This window comes from Terrapene carolina, unplaced genomic scaffold (genome assembly GCF_002925995.2).
Source record: "Terrapene carolina triunguis isolate 2854851 unplaced genomic scaffold, T_m_triunguis-2.0 Scaffold210, whole genome shotgun sequence".
NCBI classification, from domain to species: Eukaryota; Metazoa; Chordata; order Testudines; family Emydidae; genus Terrapene; species Terrapene triunguis.
Genome location: NW_020664561.1, coordinates 6,302,445 through 6,325,242, shown reverse-complemented (window position 1 = coordinate 6,325,242; position 22,798 = coordinate 6,302,445). Strand labels below are relative to the sequence as shown.

The window sequence follows — 22,798 nt, the reverse complement described above, 5'->3', positions numbered from 1 at the left end:
AGCACAGGTCCCACTCAGAGCACAATCCAAGCAATTCCCTCTCCCCATCCCATAAACCATCATCACCATGGATGGTAAGGGAGTCCATTTAGCTTTTAAGTCACGCTGGCGCAAGACGGACGAGGAGCTCTGTCGACACAGCATGTCTTTTATCCTGCACAAGGCCATACGAACAGATTTCTTTCAGAGTTACCTCTACCTGCTGGAGCGGCTTCCCCTCGGTGAGTTATCTGTGTGTGTCTGTCTGTGGACAGTGCCTAATGCATTGTGCGAGCTGCCAGAATACAAATAAATTGATAATAATGATAAATAGCTCTGCGAAACCCTAGCACAGATGATAAGGTGCTATACAAGCCAGTCTGTTCTATCCTTCAGCTACCACTGATCTGGCATCACAGTTTATTGTATCTTGGTGCCACAATGGTAAGCATCACAGAAATAGGTGAATTGGCAGATGAGATCTACTTTCCTTGCAGATGCGGTTAATGCTATTTTTTCCCCAGTCACAGTTAAAATAAAAAATGTGTTGGGAGTTTAAGGATGAAAAGCTGCATTGTGTGTGAGTGTGAAAGAGAGAGAGAGAGAGAGAGAGAGAGAGAGAGAGAAACTGGAGCAGACATGCTTTGTTTTCTGGCTGTCAAATGTCCATATTTGTTATCTTTCCAGATGTCCATATCTTTGATCCAAGTCTTGCTTTGCAGGGTGGAAAGGTGCTTGCGAAACAATGCTCTCCCACAATTCACCCAATCCAATTATTTATTTGGTTTCAAAGTACTTCTGGAAGGAAGGGTTAATTTATGGCCAGATTTTCAACAGGAGCTGCTGAATGCCAAGTGCTGAGCCACTTTTTTAGGAAATAGTGCTGAAATAGGATCTGAGCTCTACTGAAATGTCTGGCCCCAAATATGTAAGTTTTAGGATGTCCTACTTCAATTCCCAAAAGCCACAATTGTCCTGATGACAATCAAAAAGAAGCCTGGTTTTGACTTAGGGCTGTATTATTTTAAGATGGTCACTTTGTCAGCTGCATACTGCAAGCTACACTGAATGTTAGAATCACATCAGTTAGCGAGGGAAAGAGCCTTTTAGGTGACATCTTGTTTATCTTATCGGCAGGGCATTCGTTCTTGAGGGTTTCCTCCACATTCACAGGCAACAGATCACCTTCACTGAACATGTGCACCTGCCTTTGACACCAGTGGGAATTCTGTTAGAGATCGAGGCATTTATAGGTCTCTTATAGAGTGGAAGCAGTTGTGTTTTGCACTATTTCTATAGAGCTGCTAAAAAGACAAACAAAATGTGCAACCATCTGAAGTGTCCCATAGAAGATAAATTCTCTTCACCCTAGTCATTCTGTGCTCTTGTCCCAAAGTGTAGCAATGATTCATTAGCTATACCATCGAGACTAGCTGCCTTTCCACTTTTCAGGGTTTTCATGGCTGTGGTCAACTCCTCTGTGTTGAGCTGCTCATTGTGGACTTTGTTGTCTGAGGAGTTAGCAAAGTTCCTGCTTGATTTGTTTAGCTTTATACTTTGCTTTGTGGGTTGGTTTGTCAGTTGGGATGAGTTGGTGTGCAGCTTGGTTGGCCCATTCTTTTTTTTGCTATTGTTTCAATCAGCTCCCTTCAGCGGTTGTGCTGCTCATTTCCAATCTCTCTCATAAGCTCACTGGTTTCTTCACTGAATGGATCCAGGTCAAAAAATTCTGAATCTCTCTTATATTGTCGGCTTGCCTGTTCTGAAAGCCCGGGTGTACGTAATGTCCAACATCCCCTAGGGATGTACTTTTGGGCACTCTTTCACACCAGAGAGACAAGTTCGCCACAGTGAACATAGTGCTCAGTTCAAAGGTGAAGCCTTCCCAGGAAGCTTTTCTGAAGTAGAATCTTGGCAGGTGCTTTGTTTTCCTGGGTTGCACTGCAGCCTCTAATGTCACTTGCGCTGGTCTATTATTGCCATAACCTCCCTTCTGAAGTTGCCGGCATTTTCAGAGGTCTCAAAAGCTAGATTGGGATAGTACCCCTTGTTCCATCCAGTGCTTTGGAAGGCACATTTGTCCTTGAAGTCGTAGAGCAAGGTCAACTTGTTAGTTGCTGCCCCCTTCTCAACTTCTTCCCCTTTGTTGGGGAATCCCCAGATGGTTTTGTGACTGTTGAAATCGCCTGTGACAAGACATGATTTTACAGCAGTGGAAGGTCAGTTGGCCATGCAAACTGTTCACGTGGTGGTTTGTAAACAGAAATTGCTGCCCTGATAAGTGTTGTTGTACCGTGGTGCTTCACAGCAGTGTTTTTCCACCAGTCTTTTGTCATGTAAAAGTATTGTGCCACCATAAATGTTGCTTTTGATGTTCACAGCTATATGCATGCCAGGAGTGTTTGGTGCTGTTGCCTTGCCGTCTGTCAGCTGCAAGCACACAACATCTCTTTTCATGCCAGATAGCATGTCAGTCTTCTTCGCAGAGAACTCCTCCACATTGAAACGGACAATTTTTAGTGCCATCTTTGGCTGAGAAGTTTATGTTGAGATCTATGTCTGCGTCTTCTATTGTGGTCTCAGTGGGCATTGCCAGATTTGGTCTCTCTCATGTTTAGCTGCAATGGGAGTCACGATGTGAATGTATCTGACACAACTCCTGGTTGGCTTGATGAGTGGGCAAAAACATGAACTGCGCCCCTCTGGGAGGTGGTGCCAGTGGAGAGGGGAAGCCAGAAGGTGGTGTGTAGCTAAGGGTCCATGAGAAATTCAGGGCCAGACTCCAAAGATCTAAGATCCTGAGCAGCATGTCACTCCCATGTGATCCCTTTCATTGGGGTCACACTTTGAGTGTTACTGCTCTGAATAACAGTAATATGTGCTGCCCCTTTCACACAAACCCCAGCCCTGAAGCACAAGCTGCACGTTCATTCCTCTCCTTTCCATCCATCAGGAGAATGTGAAACTCCATCTCTTGACAAGCCCAATAAAATTGTTCTAGAAATCATCAATGGACTCTCTTAAGTGAGATCTTGTAAAGCCAGCATCCCGGGCCTCAGTTCCACTAGCCTCATCAACAGTGGCTGCAGTATACAGAGAAAGGGGATACATGGGTAGAAGGGCAACAGTCCCTGGAGGAAAGGATAACAGCCAGTGGATCCTTCTATTTCCCAGGGTCTGACAATCACCATGGTCAAGATTTGCAGGGGATCAGCTGCTGCTCCCTTGTTTTTTCTTCCTTTAGTGAAATGTTTCTTTGGAGTATGGAAAATAACCAGTGTAGTGTGTCAAACCCGGGTTTGACCCTTGCTGGACTCAGCACTCACCTGTGGTATAAATTTCTAAGGCATAACATAAATGTGTAATGGATTAAAGCTTTAATAGTATCCGCTCAGCAGTCGGCTTAAGCAGGTGATGACAAGAGGGGCTGGTAATGCTGCTTTTGTTGGATAAAGGATATCCCTGGCATGCTGCGTATACGTAATCCAATAGCACTATTTTGCTCCTAGTGGTCTTTGGTGGTAATTATTCTCTATTTTACTTCCTTTGCCCCTCCCTCATTTGCCTCCAGGATGTCATTCTGGTGCTCAGGATGGGCAAGCACACACTTATTCCCCACTGAGCTCCTTGCCTTCAGTAAATACAGTCCATGCTCATTCATGAATTGTGGCCTACTCTGGTCTTCCACAGTGCAGTCTCACTCGCCTGTTCAGAGACCAGGCAATAATTACAGTCAATGACTCCTTAGAAATGTAAAAGTGCAGTACACCGAAGACAAAATCATAAGAGTTGCAAGCTACATAAACTGCATTCCTTTCCTATCATTTTATTTATTTAGTCTACAGGGAGGTCTGTGTTTACATTGTGGCTGAAGGTACCTAAACAGACGGACATTTGGCACTTGCTCACTTCCAGTGCTGCACGTGTATTGGAGATGCACGACCTATGGTAAGACTGGCCACATACTGCACTGCTCACGAGTACTTGTTGCAAATCCACACCAGCATTAGCTTCATCCCTACCTCCTTGTTACTTGCTATTCACAGGCAGTCATGTGATTGGGTCTTCATTCACAGGAATGTTTGGGAACAGCTCTTTTTCATGCAAGGAAAAGCTACATTATCCGCTTTCAAAGCCCGCCTCAAAACTCTCCTTTGCATTGATGCCTACAAAAAACCAACAACTTGACAACACTTAGGTAGAGACCACTGTCTCGCATGCTGACCAATGTTGTCTCATTGTTTCCTTATACTTCCTATCTGTCTGTCTGTATCTATCGGTTGTCTTTTACTTAGATTGTAAGTGCCTACAAATACTTAAAAAGGGTAAGGACGAAAAACCCAGAACATTTAGGACAGATCTCAGTTAATGAAAGAAAAAGGGAAAAGTATCAAATATCAAGTTGAGAATTCATATGTCTTAGACAGCTGCGAATCTACTATTCCTGGTCACCAGCAGACCATGTGATAGTAATATAGAGCCCAAACATTTAAAAACTAAACAATGAAAATAGAAACTCCAAACTCTGGCACCTATTGTGTCACCCTCATCAATTACATATCCCTCCTCCTTTTTGATCTGTGGCAGATGAAGATTTAGGGACTGATGCGCTACCACCTTGCACCGTATATAGTCATTTAGGACCGGACCTTGCAATTAACTCCACTGGTGCCAAGCAGGAAGAAAATATTACAGAAAGTCATAGAATTCTTCACTCAGTCACACTGGTGGGACCGTTTTACTCCTGCTTGGCACACACTTTGCACACTTATAATCAACTACACAAGGTGCTGGGCCTTGGACTCTACAAACCAATTAGCCTCATCTCGGGGTACCTGTACACTGCAATCAGAGGTGTGACTGCAGCACGTGTAGCCATACCAGAGCTAGCTTTGATCGAAGCAGCTCAAATAACAATAGAAGTGAAACTGCAGCAGCACGGGTTGTACAACCTGGGTATGTACTTGAGCAGCTGGCTCATACTGCTGGGACTTCTATGCTATTGTTATTCAAGCTAGCTAGATCAAAGCTAGCTCAGGTAGGTCCATATGTGCGCAGTCATCCTTTTGATTGCCGTGTAGACATACCCATAGTCTAAAACTGTTAATGCAACCCACGGTTTTGCTGTGTAGCAAACAGCTTCTGTGGCTCTAATTTGCATGCGTCTTTGCTCTCAAGTCTGAAATCTACGATTTTGAGTTAACATGGAGCCATCTGGGAAGGTAGGGATGTATTTACACAAGGGGCCTGACCTTGGAAGGTGCTGAGCGGCCTCAGTTCCCATTGACTTTAATGTGAGTTGATGGATCTCAGCACCTTGCCAGAGCCAGTCCAGAATTAATCATCCTTTTTAATTAGGAAGAGAATTTTGCAAATTCTTGGTTTATTCCCACATTCAAAGATCTTACGCGTGCACACACACACACACACACACACACACACAATCCAATAAGACACCCAATCAGACCATGGAGTATCCCATTATAAATAAATAATATACTTTCTGTTTGCAGTGAAACTTTATGCTTTAACGAGCGAAGTGATCAATGGCGAGATGCAGTTCTATGCCAGAGCCAAACATTTCTATCGGGAGGTGCCAGCGACAGAAGAGGGCATGATGGGAGATTACATTGAGCTGTCCAGTACGGACATTGAATCCTCCAGGGAATTTCTTAGGAAGTTTATTGGGGTAAGTCGTCCGCTCCCATCTTCGGCAAGAAGCAGGGCTCGTGTCATAATTCACATGCATCGTGCCCAGTCCTTCTTCAATTCTTAGGTCCTGATCCTGCAAACCACACCATGCAGGTGGACCCAAGCACTTGCACAGAACCCCAGAGTTCCACGGAGGTTAAGGGGTGGTTCTATTTGTAGGATTGGGGCCATACATAGGCAAAATTCTCACTGGCTTCAGTGGGAGTTTCACCTGTGTAAATGCTACAAGGTCAGACCTAGTCTGATCAGTGAAGTAGGACATGATATACCAAACCAGACTAATACTCCAGCTAGCCCCTACCCTGCCTCTCTCAGAGCCTGTTTCTAAATGTTTCTGAAGAAGTTGTGAGATATCCCATGTGATAGGCTGGGCCTTTTTAGGGCCAGGGCTTTTTCAGAGACGCTTCCCTCTTAAAAGTCTTTCCAATTACAGGGGCGCTCGCTGTCTGAGTCATTCAAAAGAGTTTCTCCAGCATGGGGCATAGGCTACTTGCAGGTTTAAACTAATGTAAATGGTGGATTCTCTGTAACTTGAGGTCTTTAAACTATGATTTGAGGACTTCGTAACTCAGCCAGAAGTTAGGGGTCTGTTACAGGAGTGGGTGGGTGAAGTTCTGTGGCCTTCAATGTGCAGGAGGCCAGACTAGATGATCATGATGGTCCATTCTGACCTTAAAGTCTATGAGTCTATAGAGGTCTGGCTTGTCCATGAAGGTTAAGTACAGTTAGACCCTAGGTCAGGGCTTATCTCCAACCCCTCCCTGTTGTAGTGGGCTTGTACCTGGTCTGGAGGGCCCTTGCGTGTGGCAGAGGTTTGCAAGCCATCTTCCTCCTAGCAGCTCTGTTGCAAGCATTGCTGCCTCTGAGGCCCAGCCACCGTCCTCTGGTTACCCCTCTTTCCAGTGACAGACTCTCCCTTTTAAGCTCATTTCCTACACATGGCACAGGCTCTGCAGGTGCACCTATTTAGTACTGGTTGAGCCCAGAGGAGCTCGTTAGTGGTTTCCTGATTGGGATAGGGGTGTGCCGCATCCCACCCTCTATTAGGCAAACACGGAATAAGCTGCCCATAGAGAAATTTTTTTCCTAACCTCAGTCACTTAGGGACAGATTTTTAAAGATATGTAGGTGCCCAATGATGCAGATGGGTGTCAAGGGAGATTTTCCAAAGCGCCTCGCTGGGGATGTGTTCATTATTCATACTAATGTCTTAAATGTTTGTGCAACCTGCTAAGCTTTCGGCCTCAGTGATATCTCGTGGCAATGAGTTCCATGAGTTAATTAGGCTTTCTATAAAGAAATATGTTTCTTTATCAGGTTTAAATATATTGGGATGGAAAGTGGTGGTAGTTTAACAACACAGAACAACACTACATAGCAATGTAGGGCAGGAAGTGAGAAAGAATATTGTATCCAATAGAAACTACTGGGGGAATATGTCAGTGCAATAGAATTGCCTGAACTAGTAAATCTGTATTAGTAATCATAATAATTAATTATTAATTAGTAGTAGTAGTATACTAGCACCTAGAGGTCAGGACCTGTACAAACACATAATAGTCCCTACCCTAAAGAGGCAAAGGATGGGAGGAAGCAATTTGCCCAAGGTCACAGAGGAAATCAGTACCAGAACCAGGAATCAAACCCAAGTCTCCTGATGCCCAGACCACTGGCCAAGTCACTAGACCACACTACACTTATATTGTTAGATGTGCTCACTTCATATTAAATAAATGTCTAACCAATGGTCATAAAATTGCAATCGAAAGCAGCAAAATAATTTTTCACTTCAGTCTTCTCATGCTGGGTAGTGTTGCAGTGGGTTTGCTCCATCTCTGATCAGCATAAAATCTGATGACTAACAATTACTTTACTCCCTTGTACTTTAAAATTCTCTGCTGCTTTGCACTGAAGGTAGCATCATACTTTGTCTGAGAGGCCATGCGCTCCAATTTACTGCTCACAGATCTGGGAGCCAAGAACCCCTGCATTTAAACTTCAGCTGTGCCAGTGACTTGCTATGTGACCTCCCTAGGCCAAATTCTGCCCTTTGCTACACCCTAGGCCAGTGGTTTTCAATCTATGGTCCGTGGACCCCTGAGGGTCTGAAGACTATGGGTATGTCTACACTACGAAATTAGGTCGAATTTATAGAAGTCGATTTTTAGGAAGCGATTTTATACAGTTGATTGTGTGTGTCCTACTAAGCGTATTAAGTCGGTGGTGTGTGTCCACAGTACCATGGCTAGCGTCGATTTTCGGAGCGTTGCACTGCGGGTAGCTATCCTACAGTTCCCACAGTTTCCGCTGCCCATTGGAATTCTGGGTTGAGCTCCCAATGCCTGATGGGGCAAAAACATTGTCGCGGGTGGTTTTGGGTACATGTCGTCAGTTGCCCCTCCCTCTGTGAAAGCAATGGCAGACAATCGTTTTGCACCTTTTTTCCGTGTCAGCGCCATACTGCTTTCAGCAGACGGTGCAGTAGGACTGCTAACGTCATCATCCAACCACTGCTTTCGCTGCAACTCTGCTCTCCTGCTCTCCTGGTGCCATGAATCCACCTCACAGGTTCTCTCGTCATTCTTTATAAATATCTATTCTCGTGGCATCCCGTCGTCATCCACCACTTCCGCGGCAACTCTGCTCTCCTACTCTTGTCTTGATAGTGAATTTCTCTAGGTTGTCTGTCATGGGCTCCCGGGAACGTATGTTCTTCATCAGGAAATGTGCGCTATGCTAACTGTCGTCATCCACCGCTTCCGCTGCAACTCTGCTCTTCTGCTCTCCTGCAGACGCCATACCACAGCAAGCATGGAGCCCGCTCAGCTCACCGCTGCTGTTGTGAGTGTTGTAAACACCTCACGCATTATCCTGCAGTATGTGCAGAGCCTGCAAAATCAGGTGAGGAGGGGATGACAGCGTGATCACGATAGTGATGAGGACATGGATACGGACTTCTCTCAAAGCCTAGCAATTTGGACATCATGGTGGTAATGGGGCAGGTTCATGCCATGGAACGCCGATTCTGGGCCCGGGAAACAAGCACAGACTGGTGGGACCGCATAGTGTTGCAGGTCTGGGATGACTCCCAGTGGCTGCAAAACTTTTGCATGCGTAAGGGCACTTTCATGGAACTTTGTGACTTGCTTTCCCCTGCCCTGAAGCACCAGAATACCAAGATGAGAGCAGCCCTCACAGTTGAATTACCGTTGGGGATGTTGAAATGCCTATAGTTATCCTTGGGGACCCAGCCTACCCCTTAATGCCATGGCTCATGAAGCCATACACAGGCACCCTGGACAGTAGTAAGGAGCAGTTCAACTATAGGCTGAGCAAGTGCAGAATGGTGGTAGAATGTGCATTTGGACGTTTAAAAGCTCGCTGGCGCAGTTTACTGACTAGGTTAGACCACAGCGAAACCAATATTCACATTGTTATTGCTGCTTGCTGTGTGCTCCATAATATCTGTGAGAGTAAGGGGAAGACGTTTATGGCAGGGTGGAAGGTTGAGGCAAATCGCCTGGCGGCCAATTACGGGGTGATAGTTCTGTTTGTTTCTCCTTGATGAAAACCCGCCCCCTTGGTTGACTGTACTTCCCTGTAAGCCAACCAACCTCCCCCCTTCGATCACCGCTTTCAGAGGCAATAAAGTCATTATTGTTTCAAAATCATGCATTCTTTATTAATTCATCACACAAATAGGGAGAAAACTCGCAAGGTAGCCTGGGAGGGGCGGGTGAGGAGGGAAGCACTGGGTGGGGTGATGGATGAGGGGAGGACAATGCCACACTACAGTTCAAAACTTATTGAATGCCAGCCTTCTGTTGCTTGGGCAATCCTCTGGGGTGGAGTGGCTGGGTGCCCATAGCCTCCCTCCCCCGTGTTCTTGGGCGTCTGGGTGAGGAGGATATGGAACTTGGGGAGGAGGGCAGGCGGTTATACAGGGGCTGCAGCGGCGGTCTGTGCTCCTGCTGCCTTTCCTGCAGCTCCACCAGATGCCTGAGCATGTCGGTTTGCTCCCACATTAGGCTCATTAGCCTCTGGGACGGAGATGATAGGGGGAGCGTAGAAACATTTGCAGCTGCGGGAGGAAAAAAAGGGAGAATAGTATTTAAAAAGATACATTTTAGAGAACAAAGGGAAGACTATTTCACACTGAATCAAGCGATTCACATTATATAGCACATGTGCTTCACCCGTCCCCCGCCCCCACTGCGTGGCTAGTATCAGGGAAGATCCCTCTCAGCCAAACGCGAACAGCTCAGCATGAACGGGCCTCCACCCACCACATGGCAAAGCCTTTCAGAGTACCTCCACGAGAGCTTCATGGAGATGTCCCTGGAGGATTTCCACTCCATCCCCAGACACGTTAACAGACTTTTCCAGTAGCTATACTGGCCACGAATGCATCCCAAGCCTTCAGGGAAAATTAAACATTAAACATGCTTGCTTTTAAACCCTGTATTATATTTACAAAGGTACACTCACCAGAGGTGCCTTCTCCGGCTTCATGGTCCGGGAGCCCGCTTTGGCAGGGTTGGGAGGGTATTAGCTCCAGGGTGATGAACAGTTCCTGGCTGCTGGGGAGAAGGGATTCTCCGCTTGCCTGCTGTGTGCTTGCCTGCTGCGAGGATTCTTCTCCCCATACAGCGATCAGATCCAGTACTTCCCATCCAGTACCTCCATGCTGGAGCTCTTTTGCAATTCTGGGACTCCATAGTCACTTGTGCTGATCAGCTTGCCACGCTGGCCAAACAGGAAATGAAATTCAAAAGTTCCCGGGGCTTTTCCTGTCTACCTGGCCAGTGTATCTGAGTTGAGAGTGCTGTCCAGAGCGGTCTCAATGGAGCACTTTGGGATAGCTCCTGGAGGCCAATGCCGTCGAATTGCGTCCACACTACCCCAAATTCGACCCGGCGATGTCGATTTCAGTGCTAATCCCCTCGTCGGGGAGGAGTACAGAAACTGATTTTAAGATCCCTTTAAGTCGACAAAAATGGCTTCGTCGTGTTGACGGGTGCAGGGTTAAATTGATCTAACGCTACTAAATTCGACCTAAACTCGTAGTGTGGACCAGGGCTATGTCTAAGATTTCCAAAGGGGTCCGCACCTCCATTCAAAATTTTTTAGGGATCCGCAAATGAAAAAAGGTCAAAAACCACTGCCCTAGGCAACCTGTTGGAGTCAAGGGATTAGTTGGAGCACTGTGTCTCTGTGTAACATGAAACTAACAGCATTTACTTTCGACCTCTCAGGGGTGTCATGGGAACAAATTAGTCAAAGTCCATACAATGCTTGGAAAAAGTAAAGTGCTGACATTACTTGCTTTTTCTTTTAAAGGGGCTAAACACTTTGACAAAATGCGTTTGTTCTGAATGAAATTTACCCATGTGCACAGAGGTCACCTCAGGCTTCTGCATCACTTACGTCCTCCAGAAAGGACTTAAGTAGAACTCAAGCAGTGCATAAACCTGTGTCACCCTTCCTGGACAACATGTGGATTCACACATTTCTGAGCAGTAAATTTATATCATGTTCTTACTCCCATTGTTTGTCTAGTGAAAATTCCTGGTGCTTCAACAATCTGCAGAATTTCTCACGGGGAGTCTTGATTCTGTCACAGAATTGTTGTATTCTGAAACCAAACCAGATTTTTCAGAATCTTACCCTCCCTGCTTCCATATGCTGTTTGTGTTTTTCGGCTCACTGTGGGTATGTCGACACTGCAGTTAGAGATGTGACTGCAGCACAACTAGAGATGGATCTAGATAGCTCAAGTAACAATAGCAATGAAGCCATAGCAGCATGGTCAGCTGCATGGACTATCCCCACCCAGGGCCCTGGGTACATACTCAAGAAACTAGTTGGTACAGTGCTACTCTAGCTAGATCAAAGAGAGAAATCATATTCTGTGCATCAGGTATGATGACAGATACAAAATACCTAGAGATAGAGTTTTTGTTTCTGTTTTTAGCCAGGTCTGTCTGGCATACTGTACTCACAGAACATGATGCAGAGATACCCTGAATGCCCAAGATCCAATGAGATGGAATCTTGCAGGGTTTGCTAGTTCTGATGTAGTTTATATGATCCCCTCTGTTTAGTTGATTGTAGTCCTGAGGTTTATATTCTTTTCAGATCCCTGCAAGTTGAATCTAAGGGCAGGTCTACACTACAGGGTTAAGTGGACCTAAATTACGCAACTCCAGCTACGTGAATAACGCAGCTGGAGTCAATGTAACTTAGGTTGACTTATTGCGGTGTCTACATTGCGCTGGGTTGACAGGTCTCCTGTTGACTTACCTTACACTTCTTGTTCCGGTAGAATACCAGAGTTGACAGGAGAGCGATCAGTGGTCGATTTAGCGGGACTTCATTAGACCTGCTAAATTGACCCCCAGTGGATCGATTGCCACAGCATCGATCCATGGTAAGTGTAGACATACCCATAGTCACATACACTTATGTTCACTGGCTTTCTGTGGGGTGGTCTTCACTGCAGAGTTAACTTGTGTTATCTACATTCAAGTGACTCCTCTCAAGTTAGTCTAGCTGGAGTGAGAGTGGCCACACTGCAAAATAACACTCAAGCTGCTGTATCCACACCGGTATTGCACTAAGTAGGACTGTTGCTAGGACTTCTGGGGACACATCCCATGGTTCTTTCTGCTGCACTAAGCTGAGTCCCACTATGAACTCTTTTCCAGTATGGAGGTGAACTTGTATGTCCTATCTGGGCATACAAGGGGAATTTTGGGAAGGCATTGGAGGACTATCAGTAGCTCAGGAACACTAGACATTAGTCCAGTTGTGTTGCCAGAGTCTAGGTCAGTGTGTTACAATGGAATCCCTGCTGACCCACTGGCAGAGCCCTCTGCCACTGTCAGGGCCCTGGGCTGGGACCCGGTGGAGTAGGGTGGGCCCGGGTCCCCTTGCAGCTGACTCACCCTTCGGATGACCACCTACCCACCTTAGGCTGGATGACCTGCGTTTGCTTACTTCTCTGCCCTGCGCCAGGGCCAGAGCCCTGAGACTGCTACTTCCCCTATTGAGCATTGCATTTATAGGTACAACATAATGAGGGGGTGTGGCCTCCCTTTGAGATTGATGGGGAGGGCTGGCCACTAACCACTACATGATGTTATTGGCTCATTTGTTGGATCTGAACGCTGAAGGATAGGGCATGGTCATTATTTTATTATCCAATGAATGCCAAATAGTTTGGCCTAGTATTCGGTGTATAGTGAATCCAAACCCAAATACTCTCATGCCCCAATCCTCTGCCTTCTCTCTGCATCCTGTTACTCCTAGAGCTGATTGAAGTCTTGTCATCAGAATGTTTTTTTGACCAACAATGGCTTTTTGACCAAAATAATTTTTTTTTGGTGTGGAAAATTTTCATTTGGGTTGAAGTTTTCCAATTGTTAGATGACAAAATGGAAATTGAGTATTTTGCGGTAAAAGTTTTCAATTCTCAGTAAAGTTTTTGGTGTCTGAACACTGAAAATTTTTATCAAAATTTTTTTTGATTAGTGAATTATTTTCCCTTTTTAATTTTGTGTTTGTCAACAAATTTGCATTGCAAATTTTGGAAAAAAACCACAAACTTTATGATTTTTTTGTGGAAAAATAACTTTTTTCTTTTTTTTTTTTTAACCAACTCTAGTTCCTCCCTCCTCACCTGCAGCTTCCCCCCTGAGACAGGAAGCAGTAATGGAAAAGTTCCTGTGTTCTAATGCCTTCTCTGCCACTGCCCTTCTCTGCATTCCTTTCCACTCCTCCAAGGCCTTGAGCAGTGATGCCATAAGCCTCTGCCGTGGCTGCCTGTGGTGGGCTGTATAAACTCTGCACTAACAGAGAAGGAGCTTGGGAAGCTCTGTGCGCTAAGGTAACCCTGCCAATCATGCATGGTAAGCAGGAAAGCTTTAAAAGGAGGAAGCTGCAGTCCGCAAGGGGGAAGCCCTGAGAAGGGGGCGGCTGGAGTAGCTCCTGAAACAGCAGGAAGAACCTTCACTCCAAAAACGCCCCCAGCTCTTCAAGGAGTCCAGTGAACTTCAGGGACAAACCCGATAGGTAAAGACTAAGGCAGCTATCTAGGCACCTCTGAAGTAAGATGGTGCCTCTGCCATGTCTGCTTTTCACTGATCTCAGAAAGGGCTTGTTTTGTGTTGAACCTTTGCTTTCCCCCTACCCATCAACCAAGCAGGGCCCACAAGGGCAGGACCCACTACAAGGACTAAGAGGGTACGGCTTGTACTGGAGTAACCCCATGGTGGTAACTGGGCATGGCAAGAGTCCAGAGCCCCACTAGGGAGATGCCCCAGAAAGACTCATTTTACACTGCCATATCTCTAAGGAGCTCCATGAGCCCCTCATTCTGCTACTTGCCAGAGCTTTTGAATATGTACATCTCCTACAGGATAGCAGCTTAGGGGCCGAGATGGCATGAGGGAACCAACCAGCAGAGTGCTTTCCATCCAAACACAGGGCTGGTCAAAAGTCTGTCTGGCAAAACTGTTTGACAGTGGAAAATTGGGTTTTCAACTCAATTAAGTTTTTTTTGCTAAAAAGTCTCTGCTCTCTGTGGAAAATTTTGATTTTTCATTAAAATACAGGGCACCCGAAATTCAGATGATTTCAGCTGAAAATCAAAATATTTCAATATTTTGATTAAAAATGGTTTGAAAAAAACTGCAATGCCTCATGGGAACTGTAGTTCAAGTGGTTCATGCTCACATTCTCCCCTGTAGGCAGGCCTTCCAGGTCAGATTACATCTTCCATGATACACCACTTTCTCCCCTCTTGCTGAGGGAAGCGGGTGCCTCATAGGGGGCTGCTGGCCATGGTGCATCATGGGAGATGAAGTCTGGCCAGACAGGTCTGCCTAACAGAGAATGGGAGCATAAGGTATCCAAACTACAACTCCCATGAGGCAGTGTGGTGCCATTTTCAATCAGAATGTTTTGTTTTTTGATAATGCACTGAAAAGCCAAAAATGAATAATAATAACGAATGCTCTTTGGCTAGTGAAGAGTTCATGGGACAGGCATTCTCCACAGGCCAAGGACATTCTTAATTAGCCAAAGAACATTTGTCACGTTCATTTACATGCTGTTCACTAGGTGCATGGACAATATCTAATCGTATGTAGATTAGTAGGTACATTTACAGAGGACGAGACAGTCCCCTTACAAGGAACCCTGGATAAGAGGCAGCCTAAGGAAGGAGTTTTGTGACCCTAACTTCTCTGATGTGAATTTCCATGTGACCTACTAGCAAGTCCTTACAGGCTGGGGACCGACTGGCTAAGTGGCAGTTTGGCAGAATAGGGCCTGGGGATTACAGTGGACGAGAAGCTGGATATGAGTCAGCATAGAAGAAGGCTAATGGCATATCGGGCTGCATTAGTAGGAGCATTGCCAGCAGATCGAGGGAAGTAATTATTCCCCTCTATTCGACACTGGTGAGGCCACATCTGGAGTATGGCATCCAGTTTTGGGCCTCCCGCTACAAAAAGGATGTGGACAAATTGGAGAGAGTCCAGCGGAAGGCAACAAAAATGATTAGGAGGCTGGGGCACATGATTATGAGGAGAGACTGAGGGAACTGGGCTTATTTAGTCTGCAGAAGAGAAGAGTGAGAGGGGGATTTGATAGCAGACTTCAACTACCTGAAGGGGGGTTCCAAAGAGGATGGAGCTAGGCTGTTCTCAGTGGTGGCAGATGACAGAACAAGGAACAGTGGTCTGAAGTTGCAGTGGGAGAGGTTTAGGTTGGATATTAGGAAACACTATTTCACTAGGAGGGTGGTGAAGCACTGGAATGGGTACCTAGAGAGGTGGTGGCATCTCCATCCTTTGAAGTTTTTAAGGCCCGGCTTGACAAAACCCTGGCTGGGATGATTTAGTTGGTGTTGGTCCTGCTTTGAGCAGGGGGTTGGACTAGATGACCTCCTGAGGTCCCTTCCAACCCTAATCTTCTATGAGTCTATTAAATATTAGATCTGGTCTGATGAATGCATCAGTAAAAAGCTATGATAGAACTGGTTGGAAAACAGGGATTTTTCCTGTGGAAAATTTTGGGTTTACCCTGTGCAGGACCGAGACACACTCTTGCAAGCAAGGTCAGATTAATCTTCAGAAATGGACAAAGCAGGACAAGTAGAGTGAGTGGCTGTGGGTGAGATCTTTCCAGGCCTCTGTGTTTATTCTACAGCTACCTCATGTAACTAGATGCACAGCCAGTATATTTATAGCCATGATGTCGTCCTTGGGACTGTCCTTTGACCTTAATAATCTGCTGAATTAATCATTGAAAGGGGGCCCAAGAAGTGATGATATACAAGCCTCTGACATGATTTATTCTTAGTCTTGTTGGAGGAGGTTGTTTAATAAGCTGATAGAGCCAAATCCTTCCTTGATGTATCTTTTTTGAAAGGTATGGAGTTACAGCAGGGATGACCTTGGCCCTTAGCTTTCATTTCAACACTGAGTTACATAGGAGAGGGGAGAAGGTGTTTACATTTGTCTCCAATGTGTTTTCTTTAAAGATAAATTAGCTTGGAGGAGTTCCAGTCTCACAGTTAATGCCTGCACACTGCTAAAATTCCCGTTTTACAGCAAAACAGCGGGTTCTTAAGAGCTAGAATAGAAGCTGCTGCTATAATTAAGCGAGAAATCTATTAGAAAAATCTAATTAGATTTTCTAACATCTATTAGAAAAATCCTTTTTCAGCAGATCATTGTTACTTTCTCATACACACACCTTTGGTGCTGAGATTGATCATGTCCAATCTCTGTACAGAGATGATGTTTTTTAAAAAATGTTCAGCAAAATCAATTTGTCCATTTTTGAATTCTATGTATCGGGGGTGGGGAGATACATTTTCCCCACATGATTCAATCCTTTGGGTGATCAGAACTCAACCATGCCTGTATTGCATTTGTTTAAGCACAGTGTGTTTTGCAGAGATTAAATGTATGCTTAAATCTACTGTTAAGGTTTAGCTGTCTTCAGAGGACCGTGGGGTGGGTTAGTTTTGGTGGATGGGCAGGTGTGAATAGATGAGAACTGAACTTGCAAGGACTTGACAAAATGGGTGAATGTTTTAGGAAGACTAAGGACTCGTGAAAACATTATGTTCACCATTGTGCCAAGCAAAAGACTCCCTGCTTTGTAGGAATGAGCACAGGTCTGGGACTTAGGTGGTCCCAAGTTCTAGTCTATTGTCAGGGACTTGTCACTTAAACATTCCTTAATTAGGCCTCCCAGCGTTCCTAGGCTGTATGCAAATATGGCTACCTACAGATGGGTAAACTGAGCCCAGAGAGGTTGGGTGATTTTCCCAAGGCAGGGGCGTAGCGACTGGAGGGAGACATGTCCCCCTCCAACATTTTACTATCCCGTTGATGGACAAGGTGGGTGAGGTAATATATTTTATTGGACCATCTTCTGTTGGTGAAAAAGACACGTTTTTGAGTTACACAGGACTCAAAAGCATGTCTCTTTCACCAGCAGAAGTTGGTCCAATAAAAGATATTACCTCATCCACCTTGTTTCTGTAATATCCTAGGACTAACACAGCTACAACAACACTGTAAATATCCTGTTGATGGTCATTTGTGGCCAATCTTGTCAGCTAACTTGATTCTTCCCAATCATGCCTGAACATGATAAAGTGCTATAATGAAGACAAGCCCCCACAGGAGAACTTGATAGAGCCATTCAAAGTTAAGAGTTTAGTACAAGACCCTGTCCCACTGACCAAAACCAAAAAGGCATGCCATGAAGTTAATGACCAGTAAATGCAGGCCACCTGTGAAACTCCCTGCCACTGGGGATCACAGAGTTAATCATCTGGATAATTTTCTGTCTGGTAATGATATTTCTAGGTTTGCATGTTAAGCTTAGTCAGAGCTCATGCATTAGACTGTAAGCTGATTGCAGCAGGGGACAGGGGAGAATTTCCATCTGTGCTGACACTACCATCAAATTCTGTACAGCACTGCAAAACTGACTATGTGCACAATGAGGCGTTTCCTTTTCAGTGTCAAGTATACAATTGTGATGGAGACAAGAAAGTGGATTTGATGGACTAATGGCGTGATCCAGCGATCCTCCTGGTGGTGCTATTCCTGGCTTTTAAATGATTTTCTTGTACTCCGCAGGGCCCTGGGAAAGCTGGCACTGAGTGTGCCCTCGACTGTGGTTCTGGGATTGGACGGGTCACTAAGCATGTCCTCTTGCCAGTTTTCAAGAGTGTGGAACTGGTGGATATGATGGAGAATTTCCTGGCTGAGGCCCAGAACTATTTACAGGGCAAGAAGGACAGAGTAAAGATGTACTATTGCTACAGCCTCCAGGAATTCACTCCAGCCCCCCAAAAATATGATGTCATCTGGATACAGTGGGTTTCAGGTTAGCTCACCATGAATTTATATATATAATGAACCATACATATATTGCATTAAAATACATGTTCAAAGAATGTTGAGGTTGCAGAGTCAGGTACTCAAAAGTTAGGAAATGCCTGAATTAAGGTTGCCAGGGCATGGGCACTGGCAGAGGTGGGGCATTGAGAACACAGGAAATACAGTTTCCTTGTTTTCAGTTCTAGTGCACCATTGCAGTCCCCAGCTGCCAGGAGGAGCAACTGCAGGAAAATACTGCTGCACCCCAGCAGCCCTGGAAAGGAGCATGCTCAGTCACTGTGGGTATGGCACATTGTAGTCTGGTCGTCATGTTTATTATGGTAGTGCCTAAGGACCAAGCAAAATGGAGCTCCATTGTGCTAGGTGCTGTACAAACACAATGCATTAGATCAGGGGTCGGCAACGTTTGGCACGCGGCTTGACAGGGTAAGCACCCTAGCGGGCCGGGCCTCTTTATTTACCTGCTGACGCGGCAGGTTCGGCCGATCGCGGCCCCCACTGGGAGGAGATGGCAAGAGGGTCTGTTTTGGAGTGAAGCCGAGTAGAAGAGCTTGGCTTGTTTAGCCTAACCAAAAGAAGGCTGAGGGGAGATATGATTGCTCTTTATAAATATATCAGAGGGATAAATATCAGGGAGGGAGAGGAATTATTTAAGCTTAGTACCAATGTGGACACAAGAACAAATGGATATAAACTGGACATTAGGAAGTTTAGACTTGAAATTAGACGAAGGTTTCTAACCATTAGAGGAGTGAAGTTCTGGAACAGTCTTCCAAGGGGAGTAGTGGGGGCAAAAGACATATCTGGCTTCAAGACTAAGCTTGATAAGTTTATGGAGGGGATGGTATGATGGGATAGCCAAATTTTGGCAATTAATTCATCTTTGATTATTAGCAGGTAATTAGTCCCAATGGTCTGTGATAGGATGTTAGATGGGGTGGGATCTGAATTGCTACAGAGAATTCTTTCCTGGGTGCTGGCTGGTGAGTCTTGCCCATATGCTCAGGGTTTAACTGATCGCCATATTTGGGGTCGGGAAGGAATTTTCCTCCAGGGCAGATTGGCAGAGGCCCTGGAGGTTTTTCACCTTCCTCTGCAGCGTGGGGCATGGGTCACTTGCTGGAGGATTCTCTGCACCTTGAGGTCTTTAAACCACGATTTGAGGACTTCAATAACTCAGACATAGGTTAGGGGTTTGTTACAGGAGTGGGTGGGTGAGATTCTGTGGCCTGCGTTGTGCAGGAGGTCAGACTAGAATCATTAGATGATCATAATGGTCCCTTCTGACCTTAAAGTCTATGGGTCTATAAGTCTAAGAGAAGAGACTGAGGCAGGAGGATCAGCCAATTGGAGCAGGGCAGAGAAAGAATGTCCAAAGGTCCCTGCTGTGGCTGCTTCTGTTTCTATAACAGGAGCTGCCTGAAGATGGAGCAGACTTGGTGCAGATGGACTCCGCAGAGAATTTAGCTGCCAAATTTCACGTTCCTGGAGGTATTAGGCTAGGCCCTCCTCAAGCGCCCTCACAAGGAAGGAAGGTGCCCTGCAGATGCCTGGCCTCAGTTTCCTTCCCAACTAGGGTGACCAGATGTCCCGGTTATATAGGGACAGTCCCAATATTTGGGGCTTTCTCTTATATAGGCGCCTATTACCTCCCACCCCCTGTCCCAGTTTTTCACACTTGCTCTCTAGTCACCCTACTACCAACACTCCTCCAACAGTCTCTTGGGCTGAGAACACCCTCGTCATGGAGTAATTTATCATTATACATGTCTCAAAGGCATATAGCAAGTCCCATATCGTAACTCCAAATACCTCTGGCTCTACTGCCTTTTGTCACTCACTTCTCCCTCAGTCCCCAATCTCCCTTTAAGGGGAGATTTCCTGGGCTTGTCCCTATCATCCCCTAATGGAGTTCAAAGACTCAAACAAAGCAACAATGCAAACAACAGCCACTCACCCTGGGGTTAGGGAAGGGCTTACACCCCATCTGGGTTCTTTCCTTGCTCTGTGTATGGGACTGAAACCACAGGGCCCTCTAGGCCTTCCTTCACCCCAGCACTCACAGAGATTGGCAGGTAATGTCCCCACTACTGCTCTGCAGGCCCTTGGCTTCCTTCAGCCTCTGTTCTCTCCCTCGTCCCTGCCCCTCCTTATACAGGACAATGGCCACAGGAGCACTCCCTGGGGCTCTGGAGTTCCTACCACCCAGGACCCCCTACTTCTGGCCTGTCACTCTCTCCTCCCTGGTTCTCAAGCCTCCTTATATGTCTTCTGACCCCAGGTGCTACCCTGCCCTCTAATCAGCCCTAGCTAGGGCACACCTATTTAGTCACAAGACTGAGGCCCTCTCCCTTAAAGGGGCTCATGCTATGGTGTGAATTCCATTAAAGGGGCCAGTTCAATTGGTGGTATAGTCAAGCACATAGCTGCCTTCCAACCAGTTGATCTGAGTTTGATTCCTCACCAATGCGGCAGTGTGGCTTTACCAAGGGTCATGGTGGATTCTCCATCACTGACCATTTTTACATCAAGACTGGATGTTTTTCTAATGGATCTGCTCTAGGAATTATTTTGGGGAAGGTCTCTGGCCTGGGTTATACAGAAGGTCAGACTAGATGACCACAATGGTCCCTTGTGGCTTTGGAATCTCTATGAATCTATGAAAAACCCTGTGACTCTGGTTCACAGCATGGGGGCACTAGAGCTTTGTAACTAAACATTTGTACATGTTTTTAAACATGGGGGGGGGGGGGGGGAATCAGATTTTCCCCTAAACTTGGTTTTGGAAACGGCTGAACCGTTTTTGCAGAAACTTAAAAAAAAAAAAAAATTCTTTATGAGGCAGACACATGACATGGACTATTTTAACCCAAATGGTTAAGTTTGGCAAAGTTTGAAGCAACTGAAAACAGGATCTTATAATGGAAACTCTTACGCTAGCTTAAGTATAGATGGCTCTATCAGCTGGACCTATGACACAAGTGATGGTGTTATTATCTTATCTGCAAATGCTGTAGAGTGAACCGTGCTTGCCAGGAAAAGAAGCCGTGGAGTCAGGCTTCTCAAATACCTGCTGTGTGTGAAATAAAGAGGCAGTAAGGTTGTCAAACTCTTTGGATCGTCCAGCTTCAAGTGCCCCTACTGGCAGCTGAGTGCAACAAGAAAATGGCAAATTCAAGGGTGTCCTTAACTGCTTACGGCCAAATCAAAAGCACAAGCCTGGGACATTAACATGCTAGCTACCATGTCCCATCCCAAATCTGAGCAAAGTTAAGAAATTAAAGCTGTAGGGAGAACAATGTGGCTCATGGGGCAGGGAATCTAGATCCACTTCATTCTAAATGGGAACATGGCATGACTGTGAGCCTTTTAATGAGAAGTTTTGCTAAATGAAACAAAATGAAATAGGTTTAATCACATTGATTCATGTTTATGGAATGGGAAGTGACCTGTTTCAGGTCATCTCATACACTTGATGGTTGGGTGATTTCAGTGCATTTGGTGTACCCTTGCGTGTGCACAATTAACTCTTTAAAAACACCTGCAATGACATGTTGACCCAACGGCCTGCTCCCAAGCCATAACATCTGAGAGGCTAAGGCCTCGTCTACACTAGAAAAGGTTTGGTGGCATTGCTATACCAAACTTTCCTAGTGTAGATTCAGCTTATACCAGCAAAAGAGTGATGGTATAAGGAAGAAAACCCGGTGTCCTATGAGTCTGTCTCCTGCTCTCATCCTGGGAAACACTTCTATTAGTTACTTTGCCTCAAATAAGTGGAGTATAAATAAGCTGATGAAGTCAAGATCCAGCTGAGATGAGTCCAATCAGATGGCACTGGAATGGTGAACCACAACCCATTTCTGTCTCTTCACCTGTAGGATACCTGACGGATAAAGATCTCCTGGAGTTTCTTATCCGGTGTCAAAATGGCTTGAAGGATAATGGCATTGTCATTCTCAAGGACAATGTGGCCCGGGAAGGCTGTATCATGGACCCATTGGACAGCAGCGTGATCCGAGATCTGAGCATCCTCCAGAGCCTCGTTGAGAAAAGTGGACTCACCATCCTGCAGCAGGAGAGGCAGGAGGGCTTCCCTGAGCAGTGTGTCCCCGTCTGGATGTTGGCCATGCAAAAGGACCCTGGCCTACCCTGAAAGGGGTTGTGTGTGGATATGAAGCCCCTGAAACATGACTGATGCTCAGGACTTGCAATGAGAGGAAGAAGAGAAAATGTCTGCTAAAATCCCACTATTAGCGTAGCTCTACTACTACAGCTACAGGGCTCTGCCCCCCCGAATGATCATGAGAGTAACTGCACCCGAACCAGGGCATGCCAGGAACTACCCTGTTCCCAAAACCAGGCTGCCTCGTCTTCACATCTTCTCCTAATAGGCCTCCTCTCTGTGAGATTTCTATTTTGTTAAAGGGATAAAACTCATCTGTGAGAAAATAATTAGGCTAAAGCTTTCCAAAGTGACATGAGAGTCTCAGATTTTGGGTGCCGCATTTGAGATGCCATAATGAAGCCTGTTTTTTTCAGAGGATGGATGCTCAGCAATTCCTGGAAATCAGGGCCCCTTTAGAAGATTCAAGTTGGACATATACATTACTTCTCTTCTGAAAATCTCAGTTTAACTTCATTTCTGTGTGGCTAATAATACCATAGATTATTGG

At 45.7% G+C, this 22,798-nt stretch overlaps 1 protein-coding gene across 1 annotated transcript; it reads left to right on the top strand.

Annotated features, from left to right (window-relative positions):
* The first annotated feature begins 67 nt into the window (after positions 1–67).
* Positions 68–22,278, top strand: LOC112107439 (alpha N-terminal protein methyltransferase 1B). Its single transcript, XM_024201134.1, has 4 exons — positions 68–221; positions 5,493–5,668; positions 17,859–18,108; positions 22,004–22,278. Exons 1-4 carry the CDS (start codon positions 68–70, stop codon positions 22,276–22,278), a joined length of 855 nt encoding a protein of 284 aa, XP_024056902.1.
* The last annotated feature ends 520 nt before the right edge of the window (positions 22,279–22,798 follow it).